Genomic DNA, 23907 nt, shown 5'->3' on the forward strand with positions numbered 1-23907 from the left:
AAGAACGGAGAAATATAAACCGTTTCTAAGAAAGCCCACTATATATGTATAAATAAATATATATATATTTTGTTGTTAATGCACTGTCGATTGCACCTATAATTGAGGTGATGTCTGTCATGTACTTTTGTCAGTTTCCAATTTTTTTTATTGATGATCACTTTGTTGGTGCAACTAAATAAATAAATAAATTAAAACTATATATAAAAATAAAAGTAGTGCCAACCCTAGCAAATTTCTCATTTCGTCCCAATTAACCGCAATTTTCGGGTAAATAGGGATTACACCTATTTTTGCATTTTTTGCTTAAACTGGAATGCTAGTTGCATAATTTTAAATTAGACAACAAAGATGCCCCCAAGACTCAACCATTTTGATCCTGATATAGCATTATATACATCAACAACTACCTTAAAATTGCTCATAAAGTTGGAATTTGTCCCTAATCGCCCCATTTTACGGTACTGTAAAAATAGGCTAAAGTATGGAAATGGAAAAAAATCTCTATTTTGGTTTATGACCGAAATCGTAGGTAAAAACTGAGGTAATAAGATATTGAGGAAATTAGATGGAAAAAGGGGATTCTATTTTCATGAAAACAGAGCAATATTTCAAATTTATATTTATTTAAAAAAATATACACAATTATACGTTTAACATACTTTATATCTTTCGCAAACAAACATCCAGAATTAATTTTTTGTTTCATGTTATTAATAGATTAACGTGGTTTAGTGCACAAAATTCTTAATTAGTACGTGATTTTAATTCGTGTTATCCCGTGAGTTTTATAATGATACGGCCATAATAACAGGATTGTTGTTCGCATTGTTGCCACAGACACACGTCACATGTGGAGAGTACCTACTTAGTTTGTTAAAATGTCATGTATTCGTCCAAATACCAATACCTTTAACGGCTTAATTACATTTTAACAATTGTAATTTCTACTGGTCGTCGACTAGAGATAATTTGTCAAATAATTGATTCTTCAAGCTCTTTTCTATGGGATTCAGTAAGCAATTAATACTATAAATTTTATAAATGGCTTCACAGGCAATCTCTAATAATAATAAAATCCTTTGTTTTCCTATAAGTTAAACAACGAAAACTGCTGAACTTATGTTATTGTTAAATGAATTATTGTTATTGTATTAAGGAGCGAATAGAAGTTGGTAGGTAACTTCTTAATTTATTTTATTAGATGGGTAAGCGAGCTCACCTAACATCCAATGAGCCGACTTGCTTTTAAGTGGTCACCAAAGCCCATAGTCAATATACGTATGACGTCAGCAACTTTGAGACTTGCGTCGAAGATCTATGCTTATGCGATATGCTTGATACTGCTTTCAAGAGGCCAGTTAAAAAAACTATAAGTAAATGCAAAACGCATCAATTCCAAAGTGTTTTCGTACATTCATTAGTTATAACTGTACAGCATAAATTTTTCAACAACAGTTTATTTAAATCAATCGCTAAATAGAAACTAAGATACATGATAAATGCTAGCAACGACCACGGGAATAGTTGACAACATCACGATTAAAAAAAAAAACAAAAAAACTATAAAATCCAGATTATCACAATTTCATATTTAAATAACAAAGTTCGAGAGAAATGTATTTACAGTATGTAAATTAAATTAAATATATTGGATTTGGTTTAAGGCGAACAAAATTTACCTTACTTAATAATAAAGAAGAATAGATATTTTTACCAACTAATCTTTACATACAAATAAGTAACAAAGCTACAGTGGCAGCATCTCGAATTGTTTCAGGTATTTAGTAATTAAACGTGGAACATTTTTGGTTTAGAATCATTAATGGGTACTTAAAGTGTACCGTGTAATCACGCACTAAAATATTTACTAAATACCTGAAGACCTTAATTATTATTATAAATCTAATAAACGCTAATCTAATTATGACATCGCCACCGAGCTAAAGGCATCTAAATCACAATTTCCTAATCCGGCTAAGCCTATAATATAGTAGAAGAATGAAAGATATGCAAATATTTAAAACTTATTTTAAAAATAGTATGTGGTTTTCAGAGATTTAGTTGTTTTCCCCCTGTATCGGCAAAAGGGACGTAGTCTGCATAGCCAAGACTATTCCACCAACAATAGATTTTTTATCCCATAAATCTTTTTTTACTTTTATTGCCCTTACAGGCAAACGAGAATCGTTTATGGATGTGAGCAATGCCAGGGGCAGAGCTACGCCGCTTTTTACCGCTGAGTACTCTTCGTGGGCCTCGTTTGAAGAAAGACATGTCATAGCGGATTGGAAACACTGTGGAAGGGAATGCATTCCAAAACTGGACGGTACATGGCAGAAAAGATCTCACTGAAAGCACTGTGGATAACGCAGTGGTTCTAGATAATATGGAGGAGCTCTATTCTGGAGACCGGCGGTGCAATGTTTAAAAGGAGATGATCGCATCATCTCAAACAATTCTTCAGAGCACCCTATGGAACATACGGTACAAAACACAGAGAGAATTGAAGACTATCCGTAGACCCTTCCGATCATCCATGTAAATGGGATTAATAACAATTTGAACGATCCTATTTTGTATGGACTTAAATGGAAGTAATTGGTATTTGAGAGCCCTGGCCCAGAGGTGGGAGCAGTACACCGCGCGAGGCCGGACTTATGCTTTGTATAGTAAACGTCTTTCCTCAGGCGTGAGTTACCGTTCCAATATGTTGAAGACTCCCAGAATTTCTGACGTCAAGTTGCCTTTACCCTCCCAATGACTCCCATATTGATAAACGCTCAAAACCTGCACCCAAAATACTTCAATACCAGTATTCCATGAGCGCAAAAGACACGAATTTAATATATATGGCAATAAATGTAATTAAATAAATAAAAAAAACTATTAAAAATTACTTTGATGGTCGCGTTTTTTAGTATCTTCATATTATATCCTATATTTAAAACAATTTTCAAATATCGAATAATAACATCTACGTTGTCCGGGGCCACGAAAACTGAAAGTATTGGAAACATCGGAAATATATATGTATTGATATATAATATTATATGTATTGATGATAAAAACACGAGATCAAACCGTAAAATCAGTTTTAATTATGTCTACGACCAACCGAGAATTGTTTAATTTTTTTAATTAATAAATAGGTTTCAATTTCGCGAACTAATCTAAATAAATAAAATTTGGCTTGGAGATAGATTCATTTTGTGCAGTTCAGATTAGTACTTATTGTACCGGTCGATTCTTTGAATTTATTTATTACATTTACGTACGATCCTACTAAAACAACAAATGTTTATTCTTAGTGAATACATTTACGTACGATCCTACTAAAACAACAAATGTTTATTCTTAGTGAATTAATATAATTTTCCGTTCATAGCTTAGGATAGTAGTTAAGTGACTTTTCGGCTTAGCTCTTCCGTAAGCCACCATAAAATTTAAGAACTATGTACGTTACTTTCGTTAATTACAGGTTTTATTAACACCACAACTTCGATCAACAATGTTACTATTGTTGATCGAAGCACCACAACTAAAGATTCATGATTGAATTTCCATTATTTTTATTACAAATAGCGAAGATGCTCTTGTGATTGGTTTTTAGTTGTTCTTTTTTTGTTTCCACGGAAGGCCGGATTATTAAATCTAAGTCATAACTACAAAAAATTGCTTTTCTTCATATTAAAAATCAAATTTTTCATTCAATTGTGCAATAGTATAGAGAACGGAATTGAATTATTCATTTTGAGCAATACAATTTAACACTCCCATAACATTTATTTTCGACTTTAACGCGCCCATAAAAATTTAATTCGTCGAAGATCCTGCTTTACGATGTTACCTTGTTTAGTAGACAATTAATTTAAAACCGTTAATGAGATTTCGCATTAATGTGCTATTATGTTTCAGTACAAAATTCGAGTTCAATGTATTTATGTATGTTTAGTTATTTCACAAGAATAAAAACGAGAAAAGCACTTCGCCCAGAACATTGATAGGTACGATTCAAATAAATCAAGAAAGTATTTCGTTGTTGAAAGTAATTCCAGTGCAACAGCAGTTTTTTTTTTAATTGAACATTTATTTTTCTTTATTTTAAATTTTACATCCCGCTTATATTGATCAAAGTCTATATGAACCAAAGATTTTTTTAAATATGTAGTAGTACCCTTTATATTAATGGTGTTTTATTTGAAAACAGGGTTGTAAACTCTACATTCGTTTCTTACCAAATTTAATTTTCAAGAACAAATTTCTACCATTTTTTTATTGCTTTCAAAAGCAGACCATAAAACTACTCATTTCCATTATGGCTTTAAGCCTCTTTCTTTATACTTACTTAACTTCAAATTGTGCCTTATCTTCTAAGTAACTTGAACTTTCACGTTTATCTGCACATCTACGCTAAGCTTCCTTTGCTTATTTTCAAAAAGGCAACTTTTCTTTTAAACAATCTATTTAATATCTTAGATTACTTTTTCCTTGGAAATAGAACATTCAATAGGGGCGAGATTTATTAGAATATGTTAATATATATTTATGATCGGATCTAATAAAATCCACCAATAGGTGCTTCTTTAAAAAAAATACGTAAATATATCATACACTTTCTCATAAACAAACCGATGACATCCCAAAAGGCCAAAGGTTTCAATATTTTTAACTCATAAATACGTTCTTCATTTTATAATTATATTATAACAATCAACATGTTTCATCAAAGGTCTTCCTAATTCAAATTTTTTTCCGATCACATTCCACAATACGTAACATAAATTGTTTTTCGGACACTTCATTACACAATTACCGATTTCCTTGATAAAATAGAATTTGTAATCACTCAACTGTCCTTTTAAGGTATTGAATCGAACATTCCAAGTCACTGTGCTTTTGATATTTACACATACATATACCTATCATCCATTCGCATCGCCAAAACAAGAACATTACTAATAAATCGTTGGCGAAACGACCTTCCAATCTTTACAGGATTATACAAAAAGGCAAACCACACAATCTCCTTACTAATGTTAGCTAGATTTCTGCATAAATTTAGTCTTTGACACACGAACGCAATTTGGTCGGTTTCAATTACAAATTGACTAAAAATCGGCAAACTCGCTTCGTGTAAGCGACATAATTGATTCAGCGCATAAATCTGGACTTGGCAGGTTGAGCATAAGGATGTTGGATGGTGTTCGACGGTGCTGGGCGGTGCTGGGCGGATGGAGAGCGACATTAAAATGACTGCTAAGAGCATCGTTGTAGAGCACGTGACCTGAAATTGATATGGTAACTTCATTTGATTGTCGTTGGCTCGCAAAATCATCGTCATCTCAAGACACGAAGCTTAACCTAAATATTGTTCTTAGTGATCCTTTCTGGGGCGAAGCCGGACGGCAACAAAAATAATCTTAGCAATGTAGTACCCACTCGGGTAACATTAAATTGAGGTCATCTTATTCTAGGCTATTGTGTGCAAGAAAATTATTTCTCTAAAGTAAAATGATACATAAATTTTTTTTTTTAAATTTACACAATTCATTAATTATACTTTTCTTGATCGAACATCAAAATAACTAGCTAAAATTAAAATAATTAACTTTTTTTTATTGCTTAGATGGATGGACGAGCTCACAGCCCACCTGGTGTTAAGTGGTTACTGGAGCCCATAGACATCTACAACGTAAATGCGCCACCCACCTTGAAATATAAGCTCTAAGATCTCAGTATAGTTACAACGGCTGCCCTACCCTTCAGACCGAAACGCATTACTGCTTCACGGCAGAAATAGGCAGGGCGGTGGAACCTACCCGCGCGGACTTACAAGAGGTCCTACCACCAGTAACATTTAAAAAGAACGACTCGTTTCTTATTCTGATATAAATTCTCCAATAAACACATCACTTAGTTAAAATGACAAAGGTCCGCGACAAGAGGTCCTACCACCAGTAACATTTAAAAAGAACGACTCGTTTCTTATTCTGATATAAATTCTCCAATAAACACATCACTTAGTTAAAATGACAAAGACCAACAAATCAAATTCGTATAAATATATTTTACATTACATCGAGTATCGTGATTCTTGACGTCATGTTTCCGACTTATCTTGCTGGTGTAGTTCAGTGAGTATCATGATGCTCTACATAATGTTAGGGTTGGTGCCGCATTCAAATTTATTTAAAATTTGGTTTTAAATCTAAACATGTTTTAGCTGTACGAAATAAAAATGTGTTCCTTAAACGATGTGTGGTAACTACTGCTGTATAGAACGTATCAATTTTTTTTAAAATCTAATGGGAATACGTACGCCAAATGTTTTAATCACATTTTTTTTTCTAATATATTTTAAAAGCATATTTTTAGCGAATGATGCATATGCAACTATAATGGTTTAATAATTCAATAACACCTTAATGATTTGTACTGAAACAATAAGCAAATAGCAAAAGCTACGCAGAAATTAATGAAAGATAATTATTAACCATTTCTTGATTCTTTTTTTATGAATCAAGTTCACATAATAATATGTACATCCCTGTCCTATTACTTTCAAGACTACAATCAAAATAACTCTCGGGAAGATGGAGCTATTGTAATGAAATATGACCGCGTAAAATATTGTTTATGGTAAAAAAAAGAGAATTTTATTCTTGGCCGTTTCGTTTGTGTGTTTGGCACAAAAGCTATTGTCATTAAAATGCGTTGAATGGAAAAGTAGAAAGCGTGTATAAATTTTTTTTAACTTTTATTGTTCACTCTTATATTATTCGGTAAATTATTGCGAATACTAAGTGTTTAGTCTAGCAACAGTAAAACTCTTTCAGATAATCTATACTAATATTATAAAGCTGAAGAATTTGTTTGTTTGAACGCGTTAATTTCAGGAACTATTGGTCCGATTTGATATAACATCAAGTAGTCACTCTAAGATTAATACAAGTGGAGCCACCAATAAATAAGGTTTCAAAATAAGGGTTTAAATAGCTCCTTAACATTCTATAATTCAAAAATATCTTCACTTTCTACGTAAATGAAGTGAGGGGTAAAATTTAGCTTTATGCCAAAGTAACTATTCCACGCGGACGGAGTCACGGGCAAAAGCTAGTATAATATTATTATAATGTTCTACGAATATTGTTTAAAAACCTCGTGATATGTCGTAAAATGTGTTTAAATATTTCGTATTGCAACAGATAATTAAACCAGTTCTTTGGTTACAATACCTTAGTTCTGTTGTGGATCAAATAATCAATTGATGTCAAAGACTTATAGGCGAGTTACAAGTGTCAGAGCGTACAACGAGTCCGCACGGGTGGGTTTTTATTGCTGCTCCAAAGCGGCCATGCGTTCGAGAACTTTACCTATTAAACCGTGCATAGCTGGAAGAGCTACGGGCTACGGGATATCAGCGAATATGTACGGGCAAAAACAAAAACCTTAAAAAGGACTTCGAATTCGTGTCTCAAGGTGGTTATATTCACATTGTAATGTTTATAGCTCCAATAGATCTTCTTTCTTTGCTTATTATAGTGAAGACTAATGTTGAGGTAGCAAAAAATATAGTTTTTGTTTTAAGCATAGTAAATAAGTTCCAATACAGCTTAATATATTTTATAACGAACAACTTGCAACAAACAGCTCACATTTTTTTCATTGGAGATATTTTATACGTGAGTCACTTCAACAAAGATTGGCGTTGATTGTCTTGCATTTGGCAAAGTGTACTTGCTTTTTAAAGTAAACAAACAAATCTCAATACGAATAACAAAGTTATCAGTACCTACGTAAAAATATGTATGTTACACAACGAGTAAGATATACATTCAGAAATAATAAGGTTTAGCTTTTTTTACGTGTGAGAACGCGATTTTCCTAGACGATAATAAAATCCGGTATATCCTTCGGTAATGTGTTTCGGCAATAATATTCCGTTGAGATGAAAACGAAGTTTTTCGGATTCTTCGAACACCTAAACCTTAGACTGTATACATAGTTACTACATACATAGCAATATAAAGTAATATGTAAAGATTTTCGTTAAATCTACAAATAAATATGTAAAAATACTACAGCTCATCCACACTTCGATGGGTTATTATAACTAAAATTAATGTAATATGACTTTTTGGCGGGAACGCGAGGAGTGAAGTTGTGTGATTTGCTTTATTTTGTCTATTTAATGTTTCTTCAGGTTTAAATGCGTAATAACGGTGGTTTATTAACTGATTAGTATATGTAAAAGTGTATAATTGTGAGAAAATGAAACAAAGCCGCTGGCCGTAGCTTCTCGGGATCCTCCAAAAAGTACACTGAAAAAGTTTCAGTAAATGACCATCATTTTACTGAGATTATATTTCGTCACATATCGTCTCATTCGTAAATTTAATTCCTTTTTAATCATTTATGTTATGTCGCGATTAGTTTCCTTCGTTTTTTATTATTCATAAACTGTAAATAATTAGAGTTGAGAATTATAAAAATCTTATTACTTGACGCTGGTTAATACACAAACCGTGCCAGAGCCAATAAATAAAATCTTTCATAGAGAAGCGATTTTTTTCTTCTATAATAAAAAAAAAGCAACAGTTTTGCGTGGTTTGCATTTCATGATTAAAAACAACAAAATAAAAACAAAAAAAGCGATTTTACAATGAAAGTTAAACGACCGGGGTCGAGTGAACAAAAGGAACAATGGTGCGACCTTCTGACGGTGCGAGGTGATTAAGGCTGCTTCACTCGTTACTACATTGTGTTGGGGTCCCACTTCACTGTGGGAATGATCCAAGAGCAGCCAGGCCTAGTGAATTAAACAAAGAATATTCCAGATTGGTTCCACGGACTGTTTTAAAATTGTGATTTTAAAAACATCACGATAAGTTTATTTATAATATATACCAACTTCTTCTTCTCTTTTGTCTCCACTTATCCCACTAGGGAGGGCACAGCGAATTTCATAAAAAAGAAATCTACGTGTAATTATACTTTTATGAAAAGCTATATAAAGCTTAGCCCAGCAATTATCTAGTCGACGCGATGATTTTTTTATTGTTCAGATGGGTGGACGGGCTCACGGCCTACCTGGTGTTAAGTTATTACGCCCATAGACATCAACAACGTAACCGCAGCTACCCACCTTTGTCTTAAGTCTCAGTTTTATAGTGCAACGGCCACTTCACCATTACAATCAAAGCGAATTACTGCTTCAAGGCAGAAACAGGCAGAGTGGTGGTATGTATGGTATGCTTTTGTGGGTGGCATTTACGTTGTGGATGTCTATGGGCTCCAGTAACCACTTAACACCAGGTGGGCTGTGAGTTCGTCCACTCATCGAAGCAATGAAAAAAAAAAGTACCTACTCGTGTTGGTTCACATGATGCCTTACCACCAGTATAAAACTTACTCAATTTTATGTTGCAAATTTGACTTTTGACTCTTGACAGCGACTCGACATGAAATGACGTGGGTCTAATCGAAGACCCTATATCTTCTGTTTTGCTATTTATTAAACTTGCCTATTTAATTGGTGATTTTTTCCCTACCACGCTGATGGCTTAAGGGACTATTCCAGCTACGCCCAGGCGAGTAGGTGAGGGTTGAACCTGAGTGAATATGCTAACACTAGCCCTAGACCAGTGCTACGCAGAATCTACCACCGGGTCGGATTCGCGATTCCAATCCGTTGGGAAGACCCGGCGAGAAACTCAGCGGGCTGATGCATGGGTTAGGTAACTACCACTTAGTGTGTGATGTAGGCTAAAACTGATTTAAAGCAAAAGGCCGGTCGTAAGACTCACACCAAATCCCTATACGGCATGATAAGAGAACGTGCTGCGCCGACGCCACCTAATACACCTTGGATAAGGGTAAGAAGACACAGAAGAAGAAGAAGAAGGTTTTAGCGATTTAAGAGCTTTAAGTTTGACATCGCTGGCCTAAAATCCACTGTATAACGAAACAAGCAAAACAAAAAAGCATTAAATCAGACGATTTTAACATCACAACTTTAATTAAAATCGTAGCGTAAAGTTTGATATCATATTATTATATAGGTAAATTGATATCATCTATTAAATACATCGCGTAGATGTCACAATTAATAAATAAAAAAATTTTAAACAAAATTTCACTAATAGTTTTGAAACTACAGTAAGTACATGTTATAAGGTAATGAAATCGATGATTTAAAAAAAAGAACATGCAATGTAGGTAAGCTTAATGCTTGTGTTATAGGTGCTAGATTACGAATATACTACATATATATTACTTTTTGTTGTAAATATCTGTGTTCATCACACAAATAGTTGTTCTGTGCGGGGATCGAACCCGCGACTTCGAAACGGCAGTCGGTATAACTTAACAACATGCCACGAGGCCCGCGAGTAGGAAACTTTCGTATTGCTATCTCAGCCTCTCCCAAAGTGGGCGATAACGCTCCCTTGTTGGCGCTGCAAGCCTAAAGGGGGGCGGTAAGGGACCCAGAAAAAAAAAGGGGGCGTTGTGTAGAGGCATAGGAGGAGATTTGTCATTTCATCTAAGAGGACTCTTAGACACCGACTGAGCTCTCGCTATAGTGGTTTATAAGAAAGAGAAAAAATGGGGGCGCTAAAAAATAATTTATTCTCAAAGTGGGCAGTAGACAAAATAAGTTTGGGAGCCCCTGGTTTAGAGGAATAGTTACCTATGTGGAGCACGATGCGGCGAGCCGGGCGGCGAGGAGGCGGGGGAGAGCGCCGGCGTAGCGGGCGCCGAGGCCGCGCGGCGCCGCGAGTACTCCGTGCCGCCCACCGCCATCGCCGAGCCGAGCCCGCTCGAGTCCGTCACGCGGGTCACGCTCAGACCAGACGCTGAACGGGTCGGTCTCGAGGGACCTTACCAAAGCAAATAACTTTCACGAAAATACACTTTAACTGGGAATCTTTACTGGTGGTAGGACCTCTCGTCAGGCCGCGCGGGTAGGTACCACCACTCTGCCTATTTCTGCCGTGAAGCAGTAATGCGTTTCGGTTTGAAGGGCGGGGCAGCCGTTGTAACTATAGTTGAGACCTTAAAACTTATATCTCAAGGTGGGTGGTTTGGTACTATTTGTATGGTGATTAAATTTATGGCGTAAAACTAGTAATCGTCGCTCACCGCCGGTGTAGCTGTACAAGCCGGCTGGGGATGATCTCGGTCGGTAACCAGAAGCAGTGGAAGTAGTGGACAGTGTGGACGGTGATCGTTTCATCGCCGTTGTTCCGGCGTCGCAGCTAGAAGCCGCCGCGGCCTTTCGCGGTCGAGGCTGTCTCTTAGACGCGGTCCTGCAAACGCCTTTTAGCGAAAAAGTAAACGATCAAATAATCACATTTTTATTTTTACTCCTACCTAAGCTGATAGCCCTGAGAGGCTATTACAGCGTAACCTTAACTAGTAGGTGAGCTCACGGGACTCAAACCGGAGTGATGCTAACACTGACCCTAGCAAGAGCAGTGCTTCGCAGAATATACCAGCGCATCGGAAACGCGACCCACTGAGAAGATCCGGCGAGAAACTTAGTGGGCTGTGTCTGTGGGGACAATTACCGAATAAAAGCGCTTATATAAAACGCCATCAAGACTTCTCAAAAAAATAACAACGCTATACTCTCGTATAACTAACTGGGTCACCTATATCCTTCTTTCCCAGTCAGAAAATTATTATGGTGCCTCAATTGCCGTAAAGCAATATTTGGAATTTTGAAGTTTTCTTTTCGTTCGGTTTCTAGCAGTCGCGCTCGAATTCCCCAAAATAATTAATGAAATTTTAATTTAACGTAAATTATTATTTTTAATTGTTACCGTGCTTTTAGAGAAGTTAATAATTTTTTTCAACTCGAAGCTGATCACTTTATTGTCAAATTATAGGTATTATAATATGATATGGCGGAACTGGCTGGTTCCAAGGTTTTATTAAAATTATGACGTCACTGACGCCATTCTCTTCATAATTATCTTTGCCTTCCACAGTCACAATAATTAAGACTCAATTTTCCAATGAATTCTATTTATTACATTTCAAGTGAACAACAATATCAACAGAGAGCTCCAGCTCATTCGGCTGCTCGAGTCAGAATGTTTTGTACTTTTTTTTTAACCTACCTATTCTAGTAGCCTCGAGGGGTTATTCCAGATTCACTGAATTAGTAGGTGAGCTCACCGGACTTAAACCTGACGATATTGGTAACACTAACCCTAGCAAGTGGTGGTCTGTGGTTTTTTTTTTGGTCTGTGTTTTTTTTTCTCGCCGAGCCCTTCGTCGCAAGCGACGGGTTAAACAAGAACGGTGACCGGTGTTTTGTGCGACAATAGTCACTCGTATTGATAGCTCGGCCAGCCAGCGGGAGCCAGGTTAGCTAGCTATCGATAGCTAGCTGATCTGGCTCCCGATACGCCTAGCATAAATGGCTCATAAGTAAATACATATCAACGTGAATAAAACCATCTCTTTAATTCTTCATGAATGAGGTCGAATCCTAACTACAAATTGGTTGATTTTCATAACTAGTTGTGTTATGTCGGCATATATAGTATGGTACTAGTAGTTCCCTTGTGTGTTGTGAAAGGCGATTAAGGGATTTACTGGAGAATAGGCAGCAGTTAATACTCAGAGATACGAGTGGGATAATTATCACGGTACTACGATTTCCAACTGGAATTTACTGGTGATAGGGGTGTATGTAGCCCTGCGGGATTTGAATACAAGCAAAGTGGCTTCGCTCAATAGGAGTATACCGGGCGTCCTATCCTTTAGGCCACACCAACTACCGGGCCAATACAAATATTAGTTTCGTGATTTTTGGCGGATATTCTCGTTGTGATATCCATAGGCTCGGGCAACTAATTTTATGAAGAATTTTCAATTGTTTATTTGGACTTCTAATAACATTAGTACCATTCAAGTTTCATATAAAATTGTTGTATTCAACGAAATTATCAGTTGGACATTCACAGGCTGTGAATTGAGCAAGCGAAGGGCTCTCTCAATCACCATAAAATTTTATGATTCAAAATAACCTCGTTTCGAATGGCGAAATGACAGCCGCTATAAATGAGCATGATTTTATCTTATTTGCGTATAATTAATACTTTTACGGCAAAGTTTCGGATTTTTTATTGTCATTACATTAGTATATTATAGAAGTAGCCTTATTTATATTTACGTTACGCTAAAGGTACGTAAGTTACTGGTGGTAGGACTTCTTGTGAGTCCGCGCGGGTGGGTACCACCACCCTGCCGTGAAGCAGTAATGCGTTTCGATTTGAAGGGCGGGGCAGCCGTTGTAACTATACTTGAGACCTTAGAACTTATATCTCAAGGTGGGTGGCGCATTTACGTTGTGGATGTCTATGGGCTCCAGTAACCACTTAACATCAGGTGGGCTGTGAGCTCGTCCACCAATCTAAGCAATAAAAAAAAAAAGTTACTAGAAAATACTTTAATTGCGTATATATTGATTTGTAGCGATTGTAAAATTGTAATCACTTTTTTGAAAGTTTTCAAGACGCAAAATTCCAGCAATTTAAGCTTATTTTCGTAGAAACAAAAGCGATCGTCCCTCAGTCTCAGGTTTGCGTCATAAAGGAAGGAAGCTTGAAGTGTTCAAAGGTTTAGAGGCTTTTGCCATCGTCGAAATTTGTGTTCGTTCGCGCGGTAAATATTCCAAATTCATACTTTGTGCCTGAATTTTGCAATACTACTTAGAATTTAAATTGAATGGAATACTTTCTCTCGAAATGCCACAATATAGGCCTACTTATTTCTTTGATTTGACAATATCAAAAAATGTTTTCTAGCCAAGAATTATAATAAAAAGTGGTAATTTAGTTAATAATTGTATAGTACACACAAACACACACACAAACATTTGTTATATATAATGAGTAATATTGTAGTACGTAACTTGTAACATTGTAGTATATAAACCATATAACGTGCTTTTACGGAAGAGCTGAGTCTCCTAGTACAGACTTGTACGCTTAAAAGGAGACTCCAATGATTTTATTATTTTAACTCGCTTTTGAAAATAAAGTATTTTGTATATTTTTGTAGTGATTAGGTAACTACCGGTGCTAATAACAGAGAATAAGAGTATACCGTGTACCTTACCAGTTGGACACTGCCGGCCCATGGCGCACTTTCCTTCGCAAATGGTTCTCTCGCTCAGCATCGTCTGGTAGGAATCGAGCATGATGCGGCATTCCGATAAATCCTTCTCGGCTAGAGCCAGTGACGGATACCGTTCTTTTAAACGTCTCCTCTCCTGATTTCAAACGAATTATAATCGGTTACACAGAATGTACCATTCCACTTCATAACGATTTCCATTAAGAGATGTTGCTTAATCTTATAAAAATAGACATCAATTTTACTGGTGGTAGGGTGTCTTGTGTGTCAGCACGTGTAGTTGCGACCACCCTACCTATTTTTGCCGTGAAGCAGAAATTCGTTTCGGTTTGATGGATGGGGCAGCCGTTGTACTGTTAAAATGGAGACCTTAGAACTTATGTCTCAAGATGGCGTAAATGCCGCCAATTTACATTGTATATCATAGATGTCTTTAAGCTCCGATATACATTTTACACTAGGTTAGCCATGAGCTCCTCCATCTAAGCTAATAAAAAGTAAAAAGACAAAGGCTAAAGTAGTTCAATACTTTCCTCTCTCCTGGTACTTGATAACAAACGATAGTCGATTTGTTTAGAAACTATTGAAATGTTTAAGTTTTAGTAACTTGAGAAAATGTAACTTAAAGACTGAATTTAAACCTCAAGGTGTCATTGTTTATGGTCGAATTTCTATTATGGTGCGAGTACAATTTTACTAATAATAAAGACAAAGCTCTATACCAAGACATCTATTGTAGTGAAATTATGAAACACATATTATATCAACATAATTTATATATTTCGTAATACATAATTTCACAGGAACAAATTTGCAATTCTCTTAATTTGCTGTTGCAATTAATGTGCCATTAATTACATACCTATAAAAGATTTTTTACGTTCTATTAATTCTCTTTTATGTTTAGGATGAATAATGATACTAACTCGTATACGCACGAGTTAGTATCTTTGTCTTCGATTTTCAATCACTTGTTCCTTTTCGAAGTAGGATAGATAGCCTTTAGCCTCGTGCAATCGGGACGCACTTTAGAATCTAGGTGCTTATGTAATCTGATACCCGATGGGTAGGTCATGTGCATGCCTGCACGTTTGTATCTGCATATAATAATAGTGGATACAATCGAATAGATTAAATCCAGCAAAAACTTGAATCACGCTAAGATAGGTATTTTGCATTTAGGAAAACTAGAGGTCCCGCAGTGGTCGAAATTCGACTATAATTAATTGGAATTGTAAGTTTGTACACTATTATGATTGTATTTTATACTTCTATAATCACTAATTTCGCCAAGACTACACTATAAATAACAAAGGCAAACAATATTTAATCTATTCTCAATTTGACAACAGACGCCAAGAACCAAAGTTTGACAATAAATAGTATGCATGCGTGTGTGCGTCAAATACATGGTATGTAGTGTGTGTAATGTTTTCTTTATTGATTTAATGTATCTTTTATGCATTATTTAAAAAATATATTAGCATTGTGCACTTCTTCTCTATATTCTCTATAAGTGTGGAAAATTTCATACTCCTTCGTCCGCGCAATTTTCGTAAAAAGGGATACAAAGTTTTTGCTTCACGTATTAATATATAGATTCCGAACTGTATTTTGATTGCAGGTCTACTAAAGCGGACTGAATTTAAAAATTAAAATGACTGTGAGGCCTGTATTAGCTTTTAAATAGACATCATAGCAGATTGCGGAAACAGTAAGAGTTTTTTTTGATCTTTATTAGAGCCATACACCTATTAGGTTAAGTCGGCTTGGTAAGAGTTTTTAGGCAAAATTTGAAACCGATAAGGCGAAGTAAATTTCAACGTTCTAAATAACGTTCATTGACTCCAATTACAAGAGGGTGTGGTGGAAAAAAACGCATTTAAAAATGTAGGGCGAGAAGTCTACTACAAAGACCCGAAGAATTATAATTGTATCTACCCTACATTTTCAGTATGGTTTATTACGGATTTGATTTATATTAAATGTAACAATATTTACACATTATGTAGGATTATAAAATTGAGAAGTTTCAAATAATTTAAAGCATTAACGAAATTAATTTATCTGAAATTGCAAGAAATAGTAAAATTTTAGAATCTAAATGTTATTATTGCGGGACCAATAATATTAAAAATTTCAAAATAACATTTTTGAAAAACGAATTTTGTTTAGAAAATTCGTTTTTTAGAAGTTCCAAATTAAAAGAAGAAAAAATCTCTTCAGCTATGAGCACAACAAAAGATAAAATAGTTCAATCGTTTTTCTGAGTTCTACAATAGTTATCGTAATATTATTCATATCAAGTACTCACGGACCACAAGCTCTCTTGGTTATTGCTTTTATCAATGTAAAATTTATCACTAAATGGTATTTGTTACAAATATAAACCAAATCACACTTGTGTTGTGTTGAGATAACATATGACTTGTTTTGCATTTGATTGATTCATTATTTAATAACAGTCACATAACTAGGTTAATTGAGGTTTGTTTAAACAAGCTAATTAATTTGCATTAGAAGTTTAATGAACGAAACTATTAAGTTTTCAGCAATTACGGTGATCGAAAATGTAATAAATAGATGCAGAAAGTAATCCTACCTTACCGAAAATACCATGTAAATGGTAGTTACCGTGACGAATGATTATTAATACGCTTTTATTAGCTTCAGACGCATGTGTGTTAGTATGTAACAGAATCTTTGAACATGATTTTGACCCCCTTCAAAACATCGGATTAACTCGAAATTGGGTATACTTATTAAGAACCGACGCCAGTTCAATATTTTAAAAAATATTGAAAAAAAATATTGAAAAAATTAAAATTCAAACTAACAAAATACGCTTTTATTGAAAACCCAACTAAAAAATAGAAAATAAAGTTTAATAAATTTCAATTACAAATAGTGTAAGGAAAAATGATTTTATTGTAAAAAAAAAAAACATGTGGTGCATAGTATCAGTAGTTATAAATATTTTATGAACAGATATGAGTAGAAGGGTTATTTTGATAATAACCTGAAAAGCACCCAAAGCGTATTTTGTTCGTTTTTTTTAAACTATCATATATTTTTATGAAAATATAGCACTACTAGATAAAGCATCCGGTAAAGTATTGTAAAGAAAAAAATACACTGGAACTGCGATAGCCTCATAATATTCAGACACTTTCGCCGTCCTTGTTTTAGGTCGAAACTTGAGGAAGTTTGCGAAGAATTGAGGTTGTAACACGACACAGCAAAGAAAAACTTTCATTGAACATTTCTAAGAATAAATATTATTCTAATACTGCATTGCAGGGGGTGAGCACTCGGCAGATCAGCGCACGCCTTAGAGCACAGGCTAAATTGCTGTGAATGCGAGGTCGACTCCAAATTGTGTTTTAATAACCAACATGGAACTCTTGGATGTTTTGGAGCATAAGTGCATGCGTGCCTAAAACTTAACATATTTTTTTTTGCATTTGCAATTGCAATAGAAGTTTAAGTATTACGAATTTTGACAGGACTGATTCTAAGTAAGATACGATGAGAGTAGAAGTACAATTATTTATTTTGCATGCCTTTATCTTGACTAGTGGTCCAGATACTGACAATAGAACCCTAATAATGTTCAAACTTATAATTGAAATTAATTATGGTCGAATTTCGACCACTGGGCGATCACTAGTTACAATAAATAGAAATCCAAGTTAAAATAACGTAGGTCTCAAAGTAATGTTAGTTGCCTAGAAAACAGACCGTAAACAATGACTAGAACTTTTTAACGGTGAGTAATATTTTTTCGATATTAGTTACTTAATTAGATGTTAAGCCTGACTATAACATAAATGAGGGAATATTTTTAATACGTTGAGTATTACATACCAGACTAATTAATTACGTAAACAGTTCTTAAGGTCATCTACATAAGATTCCTGTTGATTTAATACGATTTCAAAATCTGTATTAAATTTATTGAATTTTAATTTGAATCCTGATTTAATTGGTGAGTTATTAAAATACGATTTGCTTTCGATGGACGCCCAGGAGCTTAATTCTGATGCCAGGGAGTTCTTGGGCAGCCCACAGGCCAGTTTAAGATCTGGGCATTTCCTCAGCTATTACGTATCATTCTAAACAATTATGCCTCGGGATTGAACAAAGCAGCAGCCTATAATTGCTGTCGCGATTGTTCAGAGATGCAGTGAATTGTGGACTGAGTTTGAAGTTAAACTGATGAAACAGATTAAAGATCCGTAAGAGCCTAAAAATTGTAACATGGAATGTAAACTACAATGAAAAACAAATAATTAAGAATTGAACAATAGTTACCTCAACTAGTTTGTAAGTTTCGAAGTCTTGGAGTTGCCTCTGGAAGCCGAGATTAGGGTTGGCAACAGCTCGACCCGCTCTGACAACTTTCAATGCCTCTCGCCATGTTAGGGGTGTCACCGACATTATGTACGCAACGGCAACTGTCACGCTCCGAGACATTCCCGCCAAACTGGGATGAGAAATAAATTATGAGGTGTTTATATAAAATCAGTAGTTACCTTAGTTCCAAACAAAGTCTGACATTTTATATGAATATAAGTGCATTTAAAATAATAGTGAGTTCTGGGACCACTTGATGTGAATATGACTATCCTCCGATAGTTCTCCAGCTGTCGATAAAATTGTCTTTTATTAAAACCTATTTCTGCCGTGAAGCAGTAATGCGTTTCGGTTTGAAGGGTAGAGCAGCCGTTGTAACTATACTGAGACCTTAGAACTTATACATCTCAAGGTGGGTGGCGCATTTACGTTGTAGATGTGTATGAGATCCAGTGACCACTTAACACCAGGTGAGCTGTGAGCTCGTCCAACCATTTAAGAAATAAAAAATAATAAAAAAATATAATTCCTTGTTTTATTCTGAACGCCGAAACGCGGCAATGCCTTCCGGATTAAGTAGTAGCTGCATGTTTTATTGTTCACGATCAGAATTACGTAGACATATATTGAGAATGACGAATTACACGTATAAATTTTAACTACAAAAAGTGTTATTCATTAAAAATAAACAATATTTTTTTTATCATTGCTGTATTCACTTTTTTTACATATAAAACGAATTGGGATCATTGTTTGTTTATCCTATTTAATTGAAAATTGAGATAGTTATTGGAACTATGGGGTAGGTTCTTAAATAATTAAAGTACGATGGATGATGCTTCTTAGTCCTATTAAAAAATTTGGCGTTAGTTAGAGCGACATGCATCTTTAACTAGTTCAATATAATAAATTTGAAAGCTTTGAAAATATTGATATGTGCCTCTTAAGCTGACTATTTTTTGTATAGCCCAGCCAGCAATGTAATTAACATATTATTATATTTGAAGCACAAATGTTTTACACTGAATTACAACTTTGAAATTACACTAAGTCTATAATTAACACTATGTATAAATAAGATATTCATTCGAACCAAGGGCGGATCCAGGGGGGGGGTCATGGGGGTCATGACCCCCCCCTGAGCTGGTCCCAGGACCTAGGTGGACCACATATTGAACATAATGATTTAAGGACACAATACTTAGTCTGGCCATAAATACTGTTACAATTAAAAATAAACAAAATATTACATTTGAATTTGGAATCTGTCATTTTTATATGATTGCTCATTGAGTTTTCTCATTTTGGCGCCAATACATTGTACAATATTTTGAGATATTAAAATGGAGTGGGGTGATAAAGAAAACCGAATCGCTGTGATTGCATTACGCAAAGTAGGTATGGAGCCAAATGCAATTTTTAAAACTCTCCATACGCTTGGTATTAGTAAAATGTTTGTGTACCGGGCTATTAATAGGTGCAATGAGACCTCCTCTGTTTGTGACCGAAAAATATCTAACCGTCCACGTAGTGTTCGTACGAAAAAGGTGGTCAAAGCAGTAAGGGAAAGAATTCGAAGAAATCCTGTCCGAAAGCAAAAGATTTTATCTCGGGAGATGAAGATAGCACCGAGAACCATGTCGCGTATTTTAAAAGATGACTTAAGACTTGCAGCCTATAAGAGACCTAGTGGTCATTTCTTAACTGATAATTTAAAAGAGAATGGGGGGTAAAATCGAAACAACTAGCAAAGGGAGGTCACAGAAAAATGTTATTTACGGATGAGATTTTTTTTACAATTGAGCAACATTTTAACAAACAAAATGACCGTATTTATGCTCAAAGCTCTAAGGAAGCTTCCCAATTAGTCGACAGAGTGCAACGTGGGCACTATCCGACTTCAGTGATGGTTTGGTGGGGTATTAGCCATGAAGGAGTGACTGAGCCATACTTTTGTGAAAAAGGTATCAAAACATCGGCACAAGTGTATCAAGATACGATTCTTGAGAAGGTAGTGAAGCCCCTTAACAACACCATGTTCAATAATCAAGAATGGTCCTTCCAGCAAGACTCGGCGCCAGGTCATAAAGCTCGGTTTACGCAGCTTGGTTGGAAACGAACGTTTCGGACTACATCAGAGCTGAAGACTGACTGTCGTCTAGTCCCGATCTTAATCCGCTGGATTATGATTTATGGTCAGTTTTAGAGAGTACGGCTTGCTCTAAACGCCATGATAATTTGGAGTCCCTAAAACAATCCGCACGATTAGCAGTGAAAATTTTTCCCATGGAAAGAGTGCGTGCTTCTATTGATAACTGGCCTCAACGTTTAAAGGACTGTATTGCAGCCAATGGAGACCACTTCGAATAAGCTTTTTATACTTTAAATTGTTTTATATTTATGTATTAAACTAACACACTGTAAAAGTAATAAATGTTATTTGCAATAGAATTTTTTTTTCCTTTGTTTCAGTATTTATGGCAAGACTAGGTATATTGTTGCTCCTTAATTAATTTAATATAATATAATAACTTTGTATGATGGCAAATGTTTGGGAACGAACGCATCAAAAATTTGAATTTTACCGCGCCACACTCGCGCGCGCTTGTCGACTACGTAACGTCTAGCTAGGCCTAGCCTCAAATTGAATCCTAACCTCAATCGGAATCGGAACGACTAAACTTCAACATATCATAACATAGTTCTAAGTTAAAAAACTAAAATTTCTTTATACCTTTAATGTGCTTATAATAAAATACCTACTTTTTACTTGTATCTATTGTTATCAAAATTAAATTATAAGTTCTTGACTTGACCATGACTATGTGACCCCCTCCTGGCACCAAAGCTGGATCCGCCCTTGATTCGAACTCATTCGAAACTACATCAGTTCTATTGTATTTCTTACTACATCCTTCGCATTTAATTTAACTCGATTCGGTGACTCGATTAAATCGAGGCAAATCGAATTAGCGGAACGATTAAACAACCTCAAAGTACCATCTGTTTTGTCTGCGAGAAACAATTGCACATCAAACAGAGTTCCTAATTATTCGGAAATCTTAACGGTTTCTACTATACACGTTTAATGGTTTGGCTGCTTTGATTATTTACTGCTCACGGTTTGCGCCGTATTAACCTACCCTTAAAACAGAAACGCACATTTGCTTCGAGACAGACATCAAGAGGACGTTGACCCGACAAGAGGATTTTCTTTTTAAACGACTCCAAAAAGGACGAGGCTCTAAGTTCGATAGTATTTTTTGTGTTTGTTTTGTATACATTTTTTTCCACTTGAGCCGATTTTGATGATTCTCTCTTTATTTGAAAGCGAGTGTTTCTCATGTGACCCTTTAATATTTTATCTAGATCCGACTAGTAATTATTGAGTTAAGCATAATGTAAATTTAACTGATTTTATCTATTTTATTTTGTTGAAGTTCATTTCATATAAAAATTGGGGCAGATTTTGATAATAAAAAAGCTGCAACCGTTAAAAAATGGTTTTCTAAGTCCATCATCTGATGTATACTTCAAAAGTTCAGGTTTGGATCTTATTTTCCTACTTAAGCTGATAGCCTTGAGAGGCTATGTCAGCGTAACCGGGTGAGTAGATGAGCTCACGGGGCTCAAACCGGGCAGAATCTACCACCGAATCGGAAACGCGACCAACTGAGAAAATTTGGCGACAAATTCGGTGGGCTGTGTCTACGGATTGATTTACTCGTCGAGCCCTTCGTCGCGAGCGACAGGCTCGGCGAGGACGGTGACCGGTGCTTGAGGTACCTAAAAGCACAGTTAATGGATCGGGAGGATCCGTAATGACGTGTTTAGGGCGACGTCGACTGTTTGCCATTCGGTCCACAGGATCGGGTATGTAATTACCCGTTTTCATGTCGTAACGCCTTCTCAAAGTGGCGCAATGATGCCGACTGTAAATAATTACTGACTGAGTCAAGCTCCAGGTCATTATGGAGATTCACATTCCTTAAGAACCATGGTCTTCCGACGACTATCCTGCAAAAACGGGATTAAATGACTTGAAGGGGTTTCAAGTCGATGCGGGCCGCGAGGGCGATGGATCTTATATTTACCATCCAGGCTATTAATAAATGACTAAACTGGGTAAATTAAAAATGTTTGCAGTGGTCTTTGTTTAGGGATGAACACAGTCGTGGGTTAGTAATTTTTTAGAGGGTGCGTGCCACGCTTACGCTTTAGCCTGAATAATACTAGGAGTCACATTAGGAATAATGTACGTAGGTCGAAATAATTTATGTGTATATCAAGTTCTTATGACTGGTATTATTTTGTTGGATAAACAGTAATGGTCATAACCGAGCCGCGCCTGTTGGGATTTAAAAAAAAAGTAATATACTGCTCTCTGACCTTTCAAATTATACATTTTAATAATTAAAAATAATATTATAGCCTAAATATTTTCTGTTGACTCATCTGACATTGTTGACAGAAGACATTTGCTTGATGCGAAGATATTGGACATGTGCAAGGTCATTTTGAAAAGCGAATAAAAAGTAGCAATCATCTCATCATCATAATAAAGTTACTAAAATTATAAATTATAAGAAAATAATGTTGTCTTTATAGGTTATATATATTTTTTATTTATCACCAAATACTAAGCTATTATATAAACGTTATTGTTTGCATGTACATTGCCTTTATTTCTAATGACTATATCGCTAACAACTGCTTCAAGCAACACACTAATTAAATCTGATATGAAACAACAACACGGGAAAGATAGCTTCACGTGCCGTCCGATGCACGATAGCTAATATAGGGATTAAATAGGGCACTGGGTCATTCATCCTGACGGCCAGAGTAAAAAAGTTTATTTGACCTTGTCGTCATTTCAAATTTATTTTTTGAATAATTGAGAAACTCGATCCTTTTCCTCCAGTCACCGTTTATCGCCCTATTTAAATTTAAAGTGGAATTCCTAGATAATAAAAGCGCGCAACAATTTGAAAAAAAGGTTATATAAAACTGAACAACAGAATTGCTTTGGACTTTTTGATGGTAACTCGAGGAGCGAAGTTCTGTGAATTGTTTTATTTTGTTAATTTAGTATTTCTCCAGGTGTAATAAAAGTAATTTGTTAACAGTTATCATTATTATTTATTTTTTTTGTTTTCACAGAAATTTGTGAAATTGTTTGTTATTAACAACAATCTCACAAACAATTTCACAAATTGTTGTTTATTAACAACAATCTGTATGGGAAAATGAAGGAAAGCCACTAGACGTAGCTTCTCGGATTCTTCCAAAAAAAACACTAAAAAGGTAAACAACCGCCATTTTACTGAGGCTTTATTTCATCTCATCTCATCTAGTTCCATTTAACTTCATCCGAATTCATTAAAGTCTTTAAAT

At 35.3% G+C, this 23907-nt stretch overlaps 1 protein-coding gene across 2 annotated transcripts in view; it reads right to left on the minus strand.

The window, feature by feature from the left end:
* Positions 1–607: 607 nt before the first annotated feature.
* The window catches only part of LOC101735761 (dual specificity protein phosphatase 22), a 41619-nt gene continuing 18319 nt past the window's right edge, over positions 608–23907 (minus strand). The window contains exons 4-9 of one of the 2 annotated variants that reach the window (XM_004931491.5): positions 18469–18640; positions 14137–14290; positions 11146–11322; positions 10694–10883; positions 8717–8812; positions 608–5287 (exon numbers count right to left, since the gene is read on the minus strand). In XM_004931491.5, the coding sequence (XP_004931548.1) occupies positions 8758–8812; positions 10694–10883; positions 11146–11322; positions 14137–14290; positions 18469–18640 (748 nt within the window). In that variant the 3' untranslated portion in view covers positions 608–5287; positions 8717–8757. The remainder of the gene's footprint in view (positions 5288–8716; positions 8813–10693; positions 10884–11145; positions 11323–14136; positions 14291–18468; positions 18641–23907) is intronic. The other variant, XM_012695009.4, reaches the window with a different exon arrangement.

Source organism: Bombyx mori, chromosome 11, assembly GCF_030269925.1.
Source record: "Bombyx mori chromosome 11, ASM3026992v2".
Classification (NCBI taxonomy): Eukaryota; Metazoa; Arthropoda; class Insecta; order Lepidoptera; family Bombycidae; genus Bombyx; species Bombyx mori.